At 43.6% G+C, this 19,989-nt stretch overlaps 1 protein-coding gene across 2 annotated transcripts in view; it reads right to left on the bottom strand.

Moving 5' to 3' along the window:
- The window catches only part of SYN3 (synapsin III), a gene marked incomplete at its 5' end in the record, with an annotated part of 177,392 nt that overhangs the window by 25,120 nt on the left and 132,283 nt on the right, over positions 1–19,989 (bottom strand). For both annotated transcript variants that reach the window (XM_082044580.1, XM_082044581.1), the window contains one exon: positions 8,792–8,854. In XM_082044580.1, coding sequence (XP_081900706.1) covers positions 8,792–8,854 — 63 coding nt within the window. The remainder of the gene's footprint in view (positions 1–8,791; positions 8,855–19,989) is intronic.

Raw genomic sequence — 19,989 nt, 5'->3', positions numbered from 1 at the left:
TAAGCACCAGCTGTGACATAAGACAAAGATGCAGCCACATCCTGGTGCAAAAAAGCTCTTGAGAAGTGGACAGGTTGTGGGGAAGGTGAAAAGTGCAACTAGTTTGACCTGTGACCGTTTCTAGATGCCTGAATAAGAAGAAAAAATACCTGGTCTTTGCTTCTCCTTTTGCTGAATGTCAAATACCCCTAGTCCTCCTCCCTTTTGCTGTGGTGAGGGCTATGCTCTCTCTATTCAGGGACCACTGAGAAAAGGAGCAGAGGAAGAAGACAGTGGTCTGTGGGGTGGGAAGGTAGAGAAAAAAAAAAGAGGAAATAACAAACACGAAGGGGAAATGTAAAGGCAACCATTGCACATCACCCAGGAGGAGCAGCCTTGCTCTGGGCTGTGTTGTTCCCCTCTGTGTCTGGGTTGGGCTGTGTGTGGTCGTGGCTGCTCCTGGTGTAGCAGGACAGGGTGAGGTAGTAGGAATGTCCCGGAGGCAGTGGAGGGAGGGGGAAAGGGAGCACATCACATGGGGGAGCCCCCAGCCTGGGTACAGCTTGCAAAATACGAGGGGGAACAATGCAGGCTGTGTTGGGGCTGGGTATTTTTGCTGCACAGATAAGAGCTGCATTGGGTTGAATGGTGTTGCGTGAGAGAGTCCCACCCAGATGAGATGATCGCAGGAGGGACTGCATGGGCAGGCGACCATGGTGTTATGATATATTATCCCGGACCCTTTCGGCAATGGGAAAAGACAAAAACCCTTATCTAATGACCTACTTGGAACAAGGACACTTGTGGGACCTGAAACAAAGTGCTGCACTTGTGCAACAGATGTCTTTGGGCCTCAGCTGAAACATTGGCGTCCACAGCCCAGGAACATTTGTCCCAGAGGCAGAGGAAAGGATACTGCTTCCCTCTCCAGATTGGAATTAGCCCTATTGTTATTGCTAGAAAGGAGCAGTATGCTTGTCTTGTTAATGAGATTTTTTTCCTCAAAAATACAGCATGCTACGGAAAGGAAGAAAGGAGGAGTCCATTTCTGCCTCCTCTCCATTGCTCCTTTGCTATGGGGAGAGAGGGAAAGCACTTGAAAGTGTTTTCTCCAATGGGCCTGAGGATTTTTGTCTGGGTAAATAAAGAGAGGGGACTCTCTGAGGACACAAAGTAGGAAATGAAAAAACAAGGTGACTCCCACAGTGTACACCACTGCACAGTCCTCAGCAAACAGGCCTGCCATCTTCCTTGGCCTGTGCCAGAGCCTTTCCCCTGGGCTCTTCAGAGAAAGCACCTCACAGAGGTCCCCTCTAAGGAGATCATGGCTTTATTTCCCACCAGGCATCAAAATAATCATCTCTCCAAAGCTGAAATCTGAGCCACCATTTGTTAATTGTTAGAGCTGGACAAATTTGACAAAATAACAGCTGTGTCATGGGTTAAGGCTGGTTCAGTCCAGGGTACACTATTACTTCATGAACGGGAAGCACTCGAGTTACAGTCAAATTAGATTTATTTTCCTGACTTATCTATCAAGTCCACCATTTTATTAGCTTTCTACTTTTAAATTTTGTATAATTCATTTCCTCCTGCCTTGTAACCCTTTTATGTGTCAATAAAACATCCATTCTCCAAACAGGAGAAAAAACCCTAGAGATAACCAAAGCCAGGGTGGATGTGGTATGACGCCAGAGGGCATTATTTAAGAAGGGACTATTAAAAATCATTCTAGAGCAAACAGTTACCAATTTACCTAATAAGGGATAAATCTGTCTTCTAAAATGCAGGTTGACCAATGCATGAAGCTGAAAAAAGAAGTTGGAAAGAGATCAACAGGAAGCCATTTTTCTCTCTCTTTTTTTTTTTTCAACCTTCTTAGGATAAATGCAATATCCCATTAGCTGCGTAGAGGAGTGCAAACAGTGAGTGCAAACACAGCGCCTGCCCTGGCGGCCTGTTTGCTTAGCTGCGCTGGCTGTTTGAGCAGCAATAGGCTTATTCTGGAGCCATCAGCTGCTGTTTGCTGTAGCATTTTAGTGACCTCCTGTGAAGAGTTCGGACCAGTGTGTTGACAAATGCCTTTTCTGAGGCATATCTCCCTGGGCTAGTCCCTGTTTCCCTTGTGGCTCTCTCCTCTAAGCCAGGCATCGGCTGTGCCCTAGCACGCTCCTTGTTGCTGCACTGGAGAGGGGAGTCTGGCTGGATCCCTGGGAACACACTCACACAGATGTGACTGTTCCTTTGCCCTGCGGGGTCTTAGAGGCTGATACTATGTGACCTGCAGCTGGTGCTTGTTCCTGTCCTCAGCCTGCTCAAGAGGCACTGATCTTCCTGCCCTTTGCTGGAGAGCTGTCCGAGCGACAGTTCAGGAACCATAGAATCAATCATTTAGGTTGGAAAAGACCTTTAAGATCATCGAGTCCAACTGTTAACCAAACACTGCCAAGTCCACCACTAAACCATGTCCCTAAGCACCACATCTGCATGTCTTTTAAACACCTCCAGGTATAGTGACTTGACCACTTCCCTGGGTAAGCATATAGCATATTGCAGGTGAAGACGAGAATCTGACAAAAGCATCTCCCCTCTCCATGAGATGAGTGTGTCGTTCAAACTAAGAAGGATGTGAAAAGAAAAGGGGAAAGGGGGGGGGGGGGGGGGGCGGGGAGAAATAAAAAGGAAAAAAAAAAGAAGAAAAAAGAAAAAGAAAAAAAAAGAGGAAGAAACACTTCTGTCTCATCCCTGCTGTGAACTTTCTTTTGAGGCCTTCCTGCAGGACAGGATTTTGGCAGATGGGTCTTGGTATTGTTAAAAAACCACTGGATATTTTCTGGGCAGTCTGAGCCACCCTGAGATCTGTGTGGGCACAGGTTCCTGCAGTGAGGGACCTGGGTAGAAATTTCTGCTTTCTCTGTCTCATAGTTCCTGAATCTACTGCCTTTTGTACACCTCAGGTGTTCCTGGACACCAGGATCCCAGGGCTATGTCATTCCTCTCTCATCTTAAGCCTAAGCACTGTAAGGTGTTGCCTCACAGTCTCCTTTTGCTTTTGTTAGTTATGTGGCCACATGAAAAAAAAGTCAGTCAGCCAAAGTGGCATAATTATAGTACTCTACTGTGGCTGCCTCAGCTTTGCCCCTCTGAGTGTCATCCAGAGTTGACTCTGCCTTACACGTTAAACCCACATCACTTTGGATATGGCTTGTAGAAGCAGTTTCTGTGTCCAAACTGGGGTGAGAGGCAGGTTCAGCTGGAAGGTGAATGTCCAAGGCTGAGCCAGGGCTGGGCTTGGCAACGTGGTGTTTAACTGGGTCTTGGGAAGCTTGTGAAAATGCCCTGTCAGAGTGTTTTCCTCCAAATGAACTGGCATGGTCACACAAAGCTTGTGATTTTTCACCCATCTCGTCCTGTGCTGAGCCTTTCTGTAGTAACTTGGTTATTTTGAGACAGCAGGTCTTCAGGAATGGCTCTGCACAGGGCGTTTCCTGAGTCTCTCCTTTCCTTTACTCCAAATTATACTCTCCCTCTCAGAAAATACCCAATCTAACCATCACACACTGAGTTTAGGCCTAACTTTGACCCACTTCAAAATAATAAAGACACAACAGAGTTTGCATTTCCCTGTTATCCTCACACTGAAGTTCTCCAAATGTTTTGCTGCCTTTATGTGGGGGACTATGGTGGGTCTGTGGATTCCCTGATGGAGGGCATGGGAACAGAAATTAGCCTTGAAGATATGAAGGCCTACCCGTGAGAAAGATGGGAGTAAAGGAGTGTCCAGAGATATTAAGGTGTACCCGTGAGAGAGAAGGGAGTAGAAGAGTAACATTGATGACAGCAAAATTAGCTAATGAGATGTTACTGCTGTAACTTGTAACCAATAGTGAAGAGACACATGAATTGGTAAAATTGTATAAAAATGCACTTGTGGCGATAAATGGCATCTACTACTTTCATCCCGGAAGAACGTGGTCTATGTCGTTTGTCTGTCTCAACCACGACACCTTTAATACATTAAGCCTTATAATCCCTACTGACCCCCTAACGAAGAGTTTCTCTCAGCCCCAGGTCCTGGCAGCTTTGGTCCCTGGTACCCAGGATGAGTTCCTGTTTTCTGTGTTCGGCAAAAGCTTCCAGACTGATGTGCAAGAAATGGGGATGCTTTTGCTATTTTCAAGATGGGTGGTACCTCCTTGCTCATGAGTCAGTGGGAACACAGTGATTGGGCTGCTCTGTTGTGAATGTTACATGTCAAGTCATTATTTGTCCTCCGTAAAAAAGAAAATATTTGTTCCTTGACAAACCGAGGCAGCCCTTTCCCCTTCCTTTCCTCTTTAGCACACTGGATTTTCAAAGCTCTCACTTTTGGAACATTCTATTTCTAGTCCCGAGAGAGACAAGGTGACGAGCTGTCCTTCCTGATAAAAAGCTTGCAGTATTTTTACATTACAGAGTGGCTCTGTTTAGTTTGTGCTATATTTATACCAGGGTTTAAAAAAAAAAAAAAAAAAAAGTAAAAGTAAAAAAAAAAGTAGACAACTCTTTCCCATCCAGTGAGGGAGAAAATAACTCTGACCACATTATTATGAACAACAAGTTTTTCTTCTACAATGTAATAAATTCATCTGAGCCAGGATTTGTACTGGGGAGGTGTTTTCGTAATTATGGGGCTGGAGGGGACAGGAGGTGACTCTTAAACTGGCTTAATTAGAGAGGTCTAAAAATATAGAGTAGCAATATAAAAATAAATTTATGAAATTCATATAAATATCTATAAAGCCACATGAACAGATACTGGTTTTCCTGTCTTTGCAGATCTGGCAGTTGTTTCCTTCTCATGATCTGATCAGGAAGAGGTGAAGAGGCTCTTTGAGTGAATTTGCAGTGCTGGGCTCTGGTCCTAGGGCACTTTAGGGTCATGTTAGCACACAAATGGCAGATATTAACACACTCAGAGCTTTGTTCTTTTCCGTGGGCTCTGGCATTATGAGATCCGGAGTCAGGAAGAAGTGTTATTCCTTTCTCACTGTAGTGCTCACCCTGTGGAACAGACACCCCCCAATCCCTTCTGGGGTAGGTAGACTCAAACTGGACAATGCTTAAAAATGCTGTGACCTCTTAGGAACTGCTGAGTGAACAACAGGGAAGGACATCTCATCTTAGCGTACATCCACAACTTGAGAAAGGTCCTTCTCTGCTGATTCCATTGTAGACAATCATCTAAGCAGTATTTCTGTAGATATTATTTTATTTGTATCAATACTGTATTCAACCAGCAGCACACAGAGCACTTGTTATGATCTTCCAGTGCCAGTGAAATATGAATTGACTCAAAATTTTGGAAGGGGGATAATGATGATCATGGGAGGGGCTGACTTGTGTATGTCCTGTTTTCAGATGAGGAGATTGTTTGGGACTCTTTTGTCTCTTTGGCTGAAGGCTATTCCTGGTGTCTCTGCTCAAATCAATAGAGAGGCTGTTTCTGGATTTGTCAATGGAAATTTCAAAATATGTCTTTTATTGAAAATTTGTTTTCTTCATCTCTACCTATACCTTACATGCATGCAGCACTTGGAAAGAGCATTTTACCAATAATGGTATACTGCCACCCCTTTTGGTTCTGACCTTGAATACTAACTGTTCCTCTTCCAAGCTGAAGACAGACAATAGAGCCTGTTTCTTGCAAGTCCTAACACAGTTATTTTTCATTATAGCTTTGAGGAGTCTCTGTTCAACCCTCTGATTAAAAAATGTGGTGAATGAATTTTGTGAAAATGAAAGCTGGACTATTGTAATTATTCTCTTTCTAGTTATTATTGCAAAATAATAAACACTCAGCACTACTTAAAGTGCCAAGAGCCTTATGGACATGAATTAGCAATAAGTATCAGGTAATCATTATAATCCCTCTGGTCTGTAACACAGAGAAACTGAAGAAGAACTGTGAAATGCCACAGATCTTCCTGTAAGTCAATGGTGGAGCTCTTTGGGAAAGAGGCCTTTTCTGTGTTCAGAGTTTTTCTGGCTCCTGGCCACTGCCTCAGTACAAATAAAGAAAACACTGTCTGGACTTCCCATCTTTGTTCATTCTTCTAAGTCTTGGTGCCTCCTATTACATGTGATTTTATCATTAATAACAAGAAAAATGTAAGTAATTCCTCGACAATTTCTGCTGGTAATGAGATTGTAATCTGAATGCTCACGTACTTAAAAGCACCCATTACAGGTATAAATACATGGCTTGCCATCTTGGCATCATTTGTTGCAGTTAAGTACTATTTTTAATACTTACATGTGTACTTTGGCTAATAGGTTAGTTATTTTGTCCTTTGTTTCTTCAGTCACTGCTTTTGTAGAAAACATGACCTGATGCAGGTGCTTTTTAATATTTCTTTTCTTCCACTCATCTAAACCAAAAGCAAACCTCTCTCTTTTCATATTACATATATTTTACAGCTAAAGACGTGCTATTTGCTGCTATCTTCTCTACTTCGGAAGACCAACCTCTACTTCTGAAGACCAGTGCAAAGAAATCCTTTAGCTTTCTGTATCTCCTTATCATCACTAATTATTGCTTTTACATTATGATGGTTAAACCCACCATTATATCTGCTGGAAATGTTCCTCTTCTGAATTACTTAATTGGAGGTTTGATATTTTTTTTTGCCTATAGGTGTTACTTTTCTAGTCTACCCATAGTTCTTTTAATCTGTATTTCTCATGACATTTGCTGTAGTTTCTTTAGTTTCTTTCTGTCAGTCCCACTTGAGCTTGAACCCTACTGTGTCAAAAATGACATGAAACAAATTCATGTTATTTGTCTTTTAAACCAACTGACTTGTTTTTCATTTTATTTTACTTCTTTATTTTCACTTTCTCCTCTTTTTGCTCTATGCAATGAAATGCAGTGGGACTAAAAGAAGACTAATTTAACTAGTCTCAGCTTTCCTTCAGGCTGCTTCTGGCTGGAGAAGGGCCCAAACTAAAACCATAAGGTCAACAATGCTTCCTTCCTAAATCTTCCCCATCTACTGAACAGAGCAGTGTTGAAGCTTTTGTGTCCAAATACACATCCAGACTTCGCTAGTAGTCCCTAATTCTATAATGGACTAAACTAAACTTGGTCTCAGACCAATTCTTTCTTCTAAGATGCTGGCTGTCAGCCTATCTTCATCTGGAACAACTTCCTGCATACTCCCCTTGTACCACTGTATGCAATTGTGCCTGGAGTTTGAATAGAAACTCTCTTCCCCTATAACTTGTGACAGCAAAAATCGACATCATTAAAGAATAAAATGGGAGTGAAAGTGAGAGCTGGAAGAAGATACGGTGTCTGGTGCAGAAGACAGCAGTTAAATATTCTGCTGAGGATTTTATCTGGAAACACTGTTAAGATTGGGCTACTTTTCTCTGATTCTGTCCTCATTTCTGTAGTGACCAAGGGTTCTTTGTGCACGAGAGAGACACATGAAGCCCTCCCTGCGTTACAGGTGGAATTGCAGTGCAGTCAGAGAGATCCAGGATCTCAAGGAACTTGAAACCTTTCCTCAGGGGGAGGTTTCTTCCTCCTCGTTTGTCCTTTTGCTAGTGAAATCCTTCCTAGGGACATGTTCAGTGCTCTACAAGGAACTCTAGGCTGTCCACATGTACTCTAATTCAATGACACCTTTGCCTGTTTAACATAGGCAGCACTGATATTTTAACAGACATTTCCTGCTTATTTAAATGTTTGTTCTTTGATGCTGAAAGCCAACTCCACCACTGGCCCAGGGATTCAAGCCCACTTCCTCTCCAGCAGCTACCAGCCAGGCAGGGGAACATTGCAACCAAAGCAAGAAAGATTATGGGAGCTTCCATGTGCAATCCAGGAAGCCAGAAAGGGCTTCTGTTTCCAGAGCACAAGCAAACAAGCTGTACCAAGTTAAAGTTTGACATAGCTATATATACATTTCAGGCAAAGTCTGAGGCTGGGAGGTGGTCTGTTTGCTCTAGGGAAGCACTGGGATAGGGGGATCAGTTATGAAGTTCATGTGTCACTCATTTGGATTCAGAGATGATGCGTCAGAATTTCCTACTTCTGAACAACTCGAGTTTTAGACAGGCGATGCTTTTTTAAAAGGTACATGCAAGAAGGAGGAGGGTAAAGTGCAGCAGGAATGTGCTGGCAACGCCTCACTGAAAGGGGAGTCCAGTTACCCCAAGAAACAGGGGCTGCTAATTCAATGGGGGAATAAAGATCCCAGAGAGCCTGGGAAAAACAAACAGGCCCTTCCTTCTGGGGAGTGAACTGTTTTTCAGGATTCCTTGGCAGGCAACCAGCCACTCGGCTTTGTAAGGTCTTGTTCTTCTTTGCAAGGAGGAAAAAAATAACTGAAGGGCTCCTGTTTTATTGAATAAGGTCATCATAATGCTCTCAAAAAGACCAGTGCCACTGCTTCTCATTGTGAGAGCTATGGGGTGTAGCTGTACATTACAGGTGCTTGAATAAACAACATTTCCATTTTCAGGAGAGAAGAAAATACATAAATGACAAGCCTAATGACTTCGACCCAGCCAGCTTTCCCCCGACTCTTCACAACCCCCCTTCCCACATCCCAGGCAGCCTCCAACCCAGTACCACTGCCTGTCTCGGAGTGCGTGACAATGGAAAAAGGCCTTTTCTCCCACAGGAACAGACAGTGCAACCCAGATAGGCTGTGGGGAGGCTTAACCCCTTCGCTGGCTGGCCACGTACCATGTATGATCGCAGGAATGCTGTGCCACATATATATCTGTTTCCTGAGCTATATGTGGTTTTTCTTTTACTTACCTTCCCCATTCCAGCATGAGCATGTCCCAGCTTGACCACTACAGGGAAATTCGGAGTTGTGAGCTGAAAGATAAAAGAAGGAGCTCCTCATTAGTTATTTCTTTTCAGCCATTGTGGTTGAAATAGTTTACTTTTATTTTGTAGCTTTTATCCCCTTCCTGGATGCTGATAGGAGGATAAAAAGGTCAAATAAAAATTGCCCAGGTGGTAGGACAATACGCAAATAGCTCTTCACTGGGACCCATATGATCAGAAATGGAGACCAGGCATAATTCCTCAGATCTGACCCACTTTTGGTGCCTGATAGCAGTAACCTCTAGAACCTTCTTATTTTTTCCCTCGGCTTTTCCCACCCTGTACGTATGGATGTGTGTAAAAAAAGCTGCACCTGCAAGCTTGAGTAAGCGAACACTTTCAGATGCTGAAAACATCTGAATTGTGAGAAAGACAAGGGTTGTCTGTTTTGCTTTTTTTTTCTCCACACAGACTGCTTTGGCCTTTAAAGTGAATGTGAGCAGTCCTTCGGCAGCTTCCATTCTCCTCCTGTCAGCAGTGGTGGGGGCAAGGAGACAGGGAACAGGGGCCAACCCTTGGGTGCAACTCATATAGTCCATCTATTCATAAAACCTCTTCCTCTCTTCTCTGACTTCAGGGGTGGGTATAGAGAATAAAAGAAAACAAAGAAGTGTTGGAATCGGCAATAAAAATAGAAAAAATTACGTCATGTCTCCTCCCTGGCTTGTGTGGTGTTTACACTGGGCAGGGTCCTGCCATCTGAGCCGTGCAAGTGCATCGCAGTGCACATGTGGGATTTCACTTGGAGAACTCTGAGTATCCTCTCTGCCTTCTCTTCCCCAGTTTCATGCTCATGCAAGGATTCACTTGGAATGACTGGCTGAGAGCTGGGTAACTGGACTGGTAGGAAGTGCCTACCACCTGGAGTAACCAGGTGTGTATACACCACACCTCTGTGATATACTGGGTGGTCCATTTCTACGCCTCTACTTGACACCCCTGTGATCTTCATCTTGCCCTGTGCTCCTGATCCCTGTGATCTAAATGTTATCTTTTCAGTACATAACCTGCTATTTTTTATTTAGTATTTAATTTTCTTTAATAGGAATTATTTTTAAAAACACTCTGCCTTTACCTAAATGCCTGAAGCGTCGAGCTCTATTCCTTAAGCAGTTAACCTGAAGATCTGGCAATGGGAGGGAGTTGAATTTTGACAGATAAATGGGTGTCCTCTTTATTTAAGTTTGAGAATACATAAACAAATTGTTCTTGTGCTAATTACCAATTGTTTGTATGGACAGGCAGGCGCTACGCCCTAAAGATAGAATGGTGCTGCAGTCTCCATCTGTGGCAACTTGCTATAAATAACAAAACTAGTAATGAACACTGATGTGTTTTGCTGTTCAGCTGCTTATGTAAAAATATCATGGGAGAGGAGAAAAGTGAGCGCAGTATGTTCTCAAGCAACCTGTGTCACTTGTGAGGACCTTCTTCAGAGAAAAAGCTGGAGGATCCTCTTTGGACCACAGAAGGGCACACAGCTGCAATAAATCACAGTCCTGGCACAGGCAGGGACCAGCACTCGCTGTTTCAGATGAAGAGGCAGGAGACTGTGATAGGTGGCCATCCTGAAGTTAAGCATATGTCCGGGCACATGAGTTTGTGCTCTATTTCCCCTTCGCCTCTCTAATTCATCGTAAGAGCCTGAAACTTAATTTGCTGCTGGCATAAATGAATCAAATGGAGGACTGCACCTGAGCCTTATTGAAGACAGGGCTGTGGATGGACTGTGCCAGGCCTTTAATGCTGGTGGATGAAAGGCAACCTAGCAGTTAGGGCACCCACCTGCTCAGGCTCTGTGAGGCATGGTTTGCTTCCCAGCTCTGTCATCCATGCCCCATGCACACGGTTTGAGCCAAAGCACTTGCAAGCCTCTGTTCCCTGTTTGTGTGCAGAGGCAGCAGCTGCTTCTACAGCACAGGAAAAGCAAGCTGCACGCCACGAGCTGGCCTGGTACCCTGGCAAGGAGGCCAAAGAAGTGTGTGGGACAGATAATGTTGTATCAGCAGCTGAGAGCAGCCTGAGGCAGGAAGCAATGTCTCTGCTGCCCTGTGTGTGTACTCTACCTGCGAGTTTTGCTGAGGGAGCCTGGGTGAGCACGGGGCCAGGGAGTGGGAAGCATCTGTTTTCCTGTGTACATGCAAAGAAGGTTTGGGATCCAATAAACAACCCAAGTTTACTGCTCATCTGGAAGAAACCACCGGCAATGATAAAGCTCTGCTCAAACCTCTCTCTTTCCCTTTGCTTCTTGGAAACATGAGCTCAACTTTCTCGGCAAGACTTGGCCTCATCCTGCACAGGGGTGACCAGCTGGTGCCACAACCTGCTGGAGTCACAAGCTGCTTGGCCTGGCCATAGTGCGTGGGATTTGGGGTGAAACATGGAGTTCAGAGAAGGGCAATGAAGCTGGTGAAGGGTTTAGAGCGCAAGAGTTATAAGGGGTGGCTGAGGGAACTGGGGCTGTTTAGCCTGGAGAAAAGGAGGCTGAAGGGAGACCTTATCGCTGTCTACAACTACCTGAAAGGAGGTCGTAGCTTGGAGGGTGTCGGTCTCTTCTCCCAAGTTGTGAGAGATAGGATGAGAGGAAATGGCCTCAAGTTGGGCCAGTGAAAGTTTAGGTTGGATATTGGGAAAAATTTGTTCACAGAAAGGGTTGTCAGGCAGTGGAACAGGTGGCCCAGGGAAGCGATGGAGTCACCATCCCTGGAGGTGTTTAAAAGATGTATAGATGAGGTTCTTAGGGACAGAGTTTTGTGACAGTGTTAGGTTAACAGTTAGACTCGATGATCTCGAGAGTCTCTCCCGACCAAAATGACTTTATGATTCTATGTTTCTATGGATCCAGACTCTCAATGTGTGACAGCCTTGCTTGGAAAGCTGCAGCTCCAGGGAAACACTGGCACATGGCTTGCCAGGAATCTGCTTTTGCCACTGAAACCCCACCATATTTCCATGTACCTAAACCTACTTTATGGAGGAAGCAATGAGGGAGAGCAGCACATACACATAGCTGCATTTTATAATGGGTTTATCTAGTGACAGTGGAGTTCCCTTAGTCTGAGCTGAAGTAAAGTGGAATTGAAAGCTTTCAATCGTCCACAGGACTACAGCAGAGTCCACAACCACCCAATAATGGACCGGGGAAGCTCTTGCTGAAATGGGCTGAACTCCACTGCAATCAATGGGGATACTTCCAGCTTGTTGGGACTCAAGTCCCATTTCTATTGCTGATAAGGTGGCCAGCAGCATACTTGGAAAGCACCCAGATGGACAGGGAAGCCAAAGGAAGGGAGAATGTATTATTATACATGCAGCTATGAGGCAATTCACACACATACATGGTGAGAAGTTCTGGGGGTGGCCACAGCCACCACAAGGGCAGACCCCTGAGATGAGTATTTACACACACTTAGTCATAGACTTCCTGGGAAAGAAGATGCCTATAATGAAAGGATAACATAAGTGTTTAATAAGCAAAGCATGCTTTTACTGAAATCATGCAAAGAAATACGTCTGTGTCTTTCTATTTTTTTTTTTTTTAATGTGTTGTAAGGGCTCTTTTTTTTGAAAAATGGGGAAAAACACTTCGATGATTTTAAAAAGTACAGGAACTATTGACAGGTCTGGTGTAGGTTTTGGGATGTGACTGTAGCACAACAGCTAGCTCAGTGATCAGACACAGGGTGTTAGTCCATATGCATAACTCAGCCCTTTGAATTAAAATCCTATAAATTTATTCCCAGATGTTGTCACCCAAAAGCAAGGTTTACCTGTGTCTTGAGAACTTGGTGTATGAAGATGCCTGTTTAGAGGCAAGCAGGAGTTTGATTCTTGAACTAGGGACTTGGCAAAGACAACTTTGTTAGGGGTGATGGGAGAGTCATGAAGTTATTTCCAACTTACAACACTGCTGGCCCAAACTATATCACTTTAGCACCTGATTTTAAGGGCTGTGCTCTGTGTGTAGTGTCACGGCAAAGATCACTTTGCAGTTAATCAGTATTTTGGCACTGGTGTGTAAAAGTGAGTGCTGGTATGCATACATTAGCCTCTATTTGAAAACATATGGCTGTAAACTATGACACTTTCCCCCTCACCCTCTGTCCCTCCTTTCCAACAAATGATGAGGTTTTCAATATTTCTCGTAAAGATATCAATATTTTCTGTATTTCTTGCTGTTGGAGCAGTAGAAGAGAGTTGGATCTAAATTGATCTGAAGTGAAGAATCTTAAAGGAAACCTGATCTATCCCATAAACACAACACTTTCCACTCCTTTGTTTCACTCAGGGCGCTCAAGAGAGATGCTGATTTTGGGTCTGTGATTTTTTGTACTGCCCTGTAGTCCATAAACAATGCAGAGTGTCTCTTTTGGTTTTCTTCTGCCATGTTTAGTTTTGTGCATCAGTTCACATTATCCATCTCATATTATGCACTTCCAGTTTCCAGTATTATTCTTTCTTCTGCAAAACCTTTCCAGTCAATGCTAAAATGAATAGTCCAGGTGCAATGACATTATGGATACTATTAGAAGGATCTGGGGAGATGGGAGATGGAGTCATTAAAACTTTGGTCTCTTGGCACCAGTATTGTCTTATCACAGCGTCTGCTATTTTCAATCAGGCCAAAAGCTCCCATAGCACAAGGTACTGTAATTTTTGCTTCACCCTTCCCCCAGAAGTAATACTGTGATTTTTTCAAGCTTTTATACTCTAAAATTGACCTTTCAGTTTATTTAGCTGCCTCTACTTGTATGACGACAAAGTCTGTTCTGGGTCATTACCTAATGGATTATGGGAATGTTTTTCATGCATTTGAGAGCTAAATGTTGAAAATAATGTGTGTGGCACTTCCCTGGTGTCAATTAAGTTGGAGGAGTAGTGAATATATATGATTTCCTGTAGAAACAAGAAGGCTGATTCAAATCTACAGGAAAGTAATGATGTCATGACATGATGTCATTGTGTTTATGGAACTATCTTACTGAAAATCTGAGCTGAAGATCAGCACTGGTTGCATGCCAACCTTGCCAGGTGTGGCAGAGTCAGAGCTGTACAGTGAAATATGGAGGAGAAGTAGCAGTGCTCCCCATTATTCATTTACTAACGAGTCGACATAATCACCAACTGCATGCAGCCCAGCTCACTCAGCAGATTAATACTTTGGCCCCATGGAGGTTTGTAGTGGCAAATGACTATGACAGACAAGCCCTTCCCCTTTGCTCTTTCCCAGATCAGAAATAGTGTAAGAAACAACAAGCAAAGATGGGACAACGTTTTGAACAATAAGAGTTGCCAGCATTAACATCTGTGCTCTATTAAAGACACGTGATACAGATTCCTTTAAAACATACATGTGTGTATTCACTACTGTATTATAATTATAGCACAATGAATTAAAAATCATTAGCTGGGGAAAGAGGGCCTACGCTTCTAAGCCAGATGAAGTAAATCCTGAGGAGGAGTAGGTATCCTCAAGGGTCTCCAGAGGAAGGAGGAGATAGAGGTTATGATAAGAAAAGTGATGAGATACTTGTGACAGGAGGAGTTCAATAACAACCGGATCAAGACAACATTGTACAAGGCAGGACCTGACGCAGTATGGTCATTGATAGATGGGATGGCAGCTGGAATACAACAGGGCTCCTTCTTGCAAAAGAGGAGACAGCACATAATTTAGGATGGGTTAAATTTTACAGAGCTTTACTGATCTGGGGTGATGAAATCATGGCTGTGGACAGAGTGGATGATTTAGTCCATGGTAGTTTTGGTAGTCTATAAGGGATGCCTGTAAAATCAAATGGGAATAAACTGACACACTTGATGAAAAGCACTGTGAGGGTAGAGCCCAAAGTTTTAGCAAGCCAGCAAGTTTTGGAGGTGGCATAAAGAAGAGGCAAGAATGAGGCTGCTGATTAAAAGGTTTTGGAGTAGAAAAGGGACCTCTCTGCTGCAGGCCTGGATATCAAGAGAGCAATGGGAGGACCAGAATCAGTGCAAAGCAAAGGATCAGATTTAAGGTGCATTTCTTTCAGCACTGAAGCTGAGACCTCTGGCTTTGGATAAGAATGAACTTAGTGAGTAACTAGATAGCGATATTGCAGAAATTAGTTTGTGCTAACTGAAGTCAGCAGTGCTTTAGGGTGTGAACATCCTTTGGGTTGGTAAAAAATTAGCTTTTGATTCTGACATTGCTTTTAAAATGCACAACACAACACACACACAAACAGCAAAAAAAAGAAAAGAAGAAAAGAAAACCCAACAGCAACATGACTTAGTTCCCACATCCTTGAGCAAACAAACCACAAATGAATGTTTCATGGCTTCTAACACTTGCTGTGGTTAAAACAGGTCACAGAAGTGAGTGGAAAGGGTTAAGCATGAAATGGAACCTTTTGTTGTAAATTCCACCTCTAATGTTGCTTAACTTCTCCTTTATTTGAGATAAGATGCTTTTGGATTTCCAGTAGTCCCCCTCAGCACTTGGAGGATAAGAGTGTGAGCATTTGATATTATTCTTATTACCTTGGAGCTTCAAGCATGAGAACTATATGAACATATCCAGACAAGCAGATGCTCAGCAAAAAAACAACATAGTATGTGTGTGTATGCATGTGCTTGTGCTTGTATTCACACACATATCTAGCAGTCCTGGTCAATAAATCTCCATTACCATATCTTATAATACAGGCAAGTTTTTAAAAGTTTGCTATGAGTACATAAAACAGTTTAATTTCTCGATGTGTGCTGTTCGCTTAGCCAGTATTTTGCAGTGTGGCCTTTAGGGAGCCCTCTTGTCTGTCCTTGTTTGCTAGGAGAGTGAATACATTCCCCCAACTCAGTATGTTGAAAAACAGTGTTTGTTTGTTTGTTTGTGTTTGTTTGTTTGTTCTTGCCTTTGTTTTTGTTTTGTTTGTTTGTTTGTTTGCTTTTTCCCTTGTGATGCAGTGGAAGAGAAGAGGAAACTCTTCAGTGTCCTCTTTCCCCTGACCTGAATTGGGTACTTTTGCTGTGTTTTTCTCTAATTAGAAAATTCTGTTCCCCATGTAAACACAATGCAGAGGGAGAGATGGCGAACACCAGTTTTTGACTCTCTAGGAAAGTTGTTTTGATGGGTTACCCTTGGAAAAAACTATAGTGCCTAAGCTGTGGTAGAAGATACAGGAAGGAGATAAAGAGGAAAAATGCTGGAGTCTTCAAAGACATCTCTGATCCGAGAGTCCCTCAGGTTCACAAGACACTGGCTGACAAAGCTCTCTCTTCACTCAGAAGGCTGACAGTACCATTTTGGGGGCAAACTCTGAATTCTCATTGATTTCAAAATGAGTAGCATGGGGTTTCTCTGGAGAGAACAAAATTCCTTGAACTTCACAGTAGAAAACAACCTTCAGCAATGGACACCATAGGAACAATTAGATCCCACTGAAGCTGATCATGCCTCTGCTACTGCTGGTCTCTAACCTCACCACGCAGTCTGCTGCAGGTGCTTTCCCATCTCCAAAGGGCAAAGTGTGTATGGTTCTCACCCCAGCTTCTACGCAAAGTGAAGCTGCGTCCCCTGGCTGCAAAGCACAGGAGAATCACACATGGCTCCAAGGGCTTGGTTGTGATTTCACAACCTTCTGTAACACATTTGAGAGTGGTGCACTTATGTCAGTGTATAATAAAATGAGAAGCAGGCCCTGTGCTTATTAGTACATTCACTGAGAAATACTCTGCCTGACACAGAAATGGCTCTGATGTTTCGTTGTGAGTCTCATGCTGTTGTAACTGTTCCAATGACCCCATGAGGCCTTGGCTGACATTGCCATGTCAGACGCTGGCAGGAAGAAGGCCACAAGCAATGAGGCATGGATGCTGCCTGGTACAGGGAACGGGATGCCATGGTCCACTGGAACATTTGAAATACCCCCTGGGCTCCCGAAAGCTGTTGGGTAATGGATCACTGCCTCCTTCCTGCTTGCCATTCTTCAGCGCTCAGAGCTATAGAAATAGCAGCACAGCGAATGAGGCAGTCGCAGCTGGACTTTTTTTGGAAAGATCCCTGTTTTATTTTTGTACTGTTTTAAAAGCACAGCCGGTGATCTTGATTAATGTTCCAGAGCATAAGGGACTTTGGACATAAAGAAGAATGAGGAACATGGGATGTGTCACCCTACAGCTGGTATCTCAGGCTACGTCTATACTAGTAAATAGAGCAATGTCATAGCAAGAACAACAGCCCTGAGTTGCCTATACTGTTATAAATTGTTGGACTGTTCTCTGGCATATTCTGGCTCAAGCCAGGTAGCCTTCTCCCAGACAATTCCCAAGCACAACGTGGAAACCAGCATGACAGCAGCCATACCCCATTGGCTACTTTGGAGGCTGAGAGAGTTTGACAGCATGGCTGGGGTTGGACCATGCCAGAGCTGCCAGACAATGCACCTAGCACTGTATGGTTTGCTGCTGCTAATGTAGCCTCAGTCTGTCTCTTGGGGTTGAGCTGGAGTGTAGTTTTTTTTTCTCACTTTATCATAGGATAGAATAATAGAATCACTTTGGTGGAAAACACCTTTAAAATCATCATGTTTAACTGTTAACCTAGCACTGCCAAGTCCACCACTAAATCATATCCCTAAGAACCTCATCTGTCCTACCTTTGTGCCCTCTCACATTAGTGTTTTATTTCAGTTGTACACATGAATTATCTATCACATGCGGCCATATGTCATGCCACTCCCATATGATAATTTCCACTGACTACCGTTCTCAAACAGAATTCATAGTGGTTGCATTTTCACTTACAGCCACAGATATTTACACCACATTTCTTTTGCCCACTGACCTGGAAAGTCAGGTGTTACCTCACATGAGAAATGTTTATGCTGTGGGTTCAGTTTGTTCTATTTTACAGCCAGATTTTATTTTCAGCATTTTGAGCCCTTAGGCTCATGCAGGAAGTCAAATACTTCACTAATATGGCCTGTCAGTGAGATACACATCCGCTGCTCTTTGTGCACTGGGGCATAAATATGGACAGTGTCTCCAAAGACCTATTCCATGGACTTACCACCTCCATGGGTTGCACATGGAGTTAAACACTGGCAGCAGGTCTTCTGAACCCTAAGGTTGCTGTGGCATCTTTTGTAGGCACCTAGAACAGGTGGAGGCCAAGTATGAGCCTTGTTCTGCCTACATCCCTGTTCCCGTGCTTCAGAGTTTCAAAGTTTCTGTCTTCAGATAAAAATCTTCTATGTTTATCCAGACTAATTTTTGCCTCATGTCAGAGACACTGAGGACATGAAAGGCAGCCATTGTATCCTATGATTGAATTAGCTCTGTGTCTCTTGAGATTTCTTAGGAACTTTCAAATTATATGTTTTTGATAGGAGCCAAAAACTGTAGGAAGGGCTCTGTTTCACCATCTCTCCAAGTTCAGTAGTTGCCTGGGGAAGAAAATGAACTCCCAAAGTGCAAACTTCATATTTTCAAAGCTGAAAGAGTCATGTTTCAATGATTCTGTGAGTGAATACTAATTTACTTTTTTTTTTTTTTTTAATTTTAAATCCAAAAGGGAAATTAAATGCTTCCAAACAGTAAAAGGGAACTTTTTCTGACATTAATTCTATTTCTCCATGATAAATTCTTGAGGCTTTTGAGATTTTTACTTTGGGTTAGGAAAATAATCTGAAACCTTGAAACCCCTCGAGAGCTGAGAAAACCTTTTTCTACCTAGGCTTTCAGGGCATGAGCCCACAATGGCACCACATGGGTATTTGTCTCCCTCCTGTGGTTTATTCTATGAGATTAGATACAATCCTGCTCCACCTGTTTGCTAAAGCCATTAGAGCTTCCAACGAAGTGGAAGAAACATCTTCAGTGGGTGTCCTGTGTGACTATCCTATATGCAAACTTTGTCAGCAACCTCAGTGCTGAGTGACAACCCATTTTGCCATTAATAGTGAAAACCATTATGGCAGTCAAGCAGGCTCCGCATAGCACAGAGTTATTTTCAGCTGGGACTGGCCTCCGTTTACATCTTTTCCAGCTGTAACGAGAAAGGGGCTCCTGAAGCCAACACATTCAGAGGAAGGCAGTAGAAACCACTGTGTGGATCAGACTTTTTCATCTCGCAACCACCACCTCGGCCAGCAGCATTTTTCCCCCACTGAGCGCACACATGGATGTACCGCAGGCTGCAGCAGCCAGGAATGGCAAGCGGCAGGAAGCAGAGAAATTCCTTTCAGAGTAACATGTAGACCCTCTTCTTTAGCTTGGGCGAGCCTGGAGTGGCAAAGGGTGCTGTGGTCTCCGTAAACCCACTCCTTCTGTTTTGTCTAGAGAGAAAGGGTTCGCCCTTTACTGGAAAAAGAGGTGGAGACCTGAGCTGATTTCATCTGTGAGGCAATATCTCCACTTCTCTGGGATAAATGAGACAAATGTGACTGAGCTGGTCCACGCCCAGTACAGGAAGGTATTTGTTTCTTTCCCAGGCACATTACCAAGGCTGTCATGAGAGCCAGGTTGGATTTTGGAATGTGGGCAGAAACCCGCATTGAGGTAAAGGGGCACATGCCCGAAAGAAGAGCATTGAGCTCACCAGGGAGCTCGTGCCTGGCGCTTGGGCTGGATGCAGAGCCAGGCATGGGGATGAGGTAAGAGGGGCAGAGGTACCACTCGCCTACCCTGCCTGTTGTCACTAAATGTGCTGTCCTTCCATTGCTGCACGAGCACTGTGCTCGCTCACAGGCAAAGTCTGAAACTAGTCGAGAAAGATGGGTTTCTGATTTCAATTCTACCTCTTTTCTTCCCATCAGACTTCATTCCATTAAGTTATTTTCCAAAACTGATTGCTGAAATCTTTTAGAGTGGTTCTGGCTTTATTTCTCATCGAGACAGTGCCAGGCTCCCAGAAATGCAGCAGCTAAACTTCTCTGCTGAGCTTCTGTGCTGCACAAACAGTTGCTGTCAAAACATATAGACCAAACTTCAGGGGAGTGGGAGCTCCTTTTAAATAACAACAACAAAAATATTTGCAATGACAAAGAAAAAAATTAGCTTTGTCAAAGAAGCTAAATCATACCTCAATCTGTTTAGGACTAGTCAAAATCTGTTAGATGAAACTTAGTCTCAAGCGGGAAAAG

Source organism: Streptopelia decaocto (genome assembly GCF_964273445.1).
Source record: "Streptopelia decaocto genome assembly, chromosome: 1".
NCBI lineage: Eukaryota > Metazoa > Chordata > Aves > Columbiformes > Columbidae > Streptopelia > Streptopelia decaocto.
The sequence above is the reverse complement of the archived record's forward strand: the minus strand, read 5'-3'. Positions and strand labels throughout refer to the sequence as shown.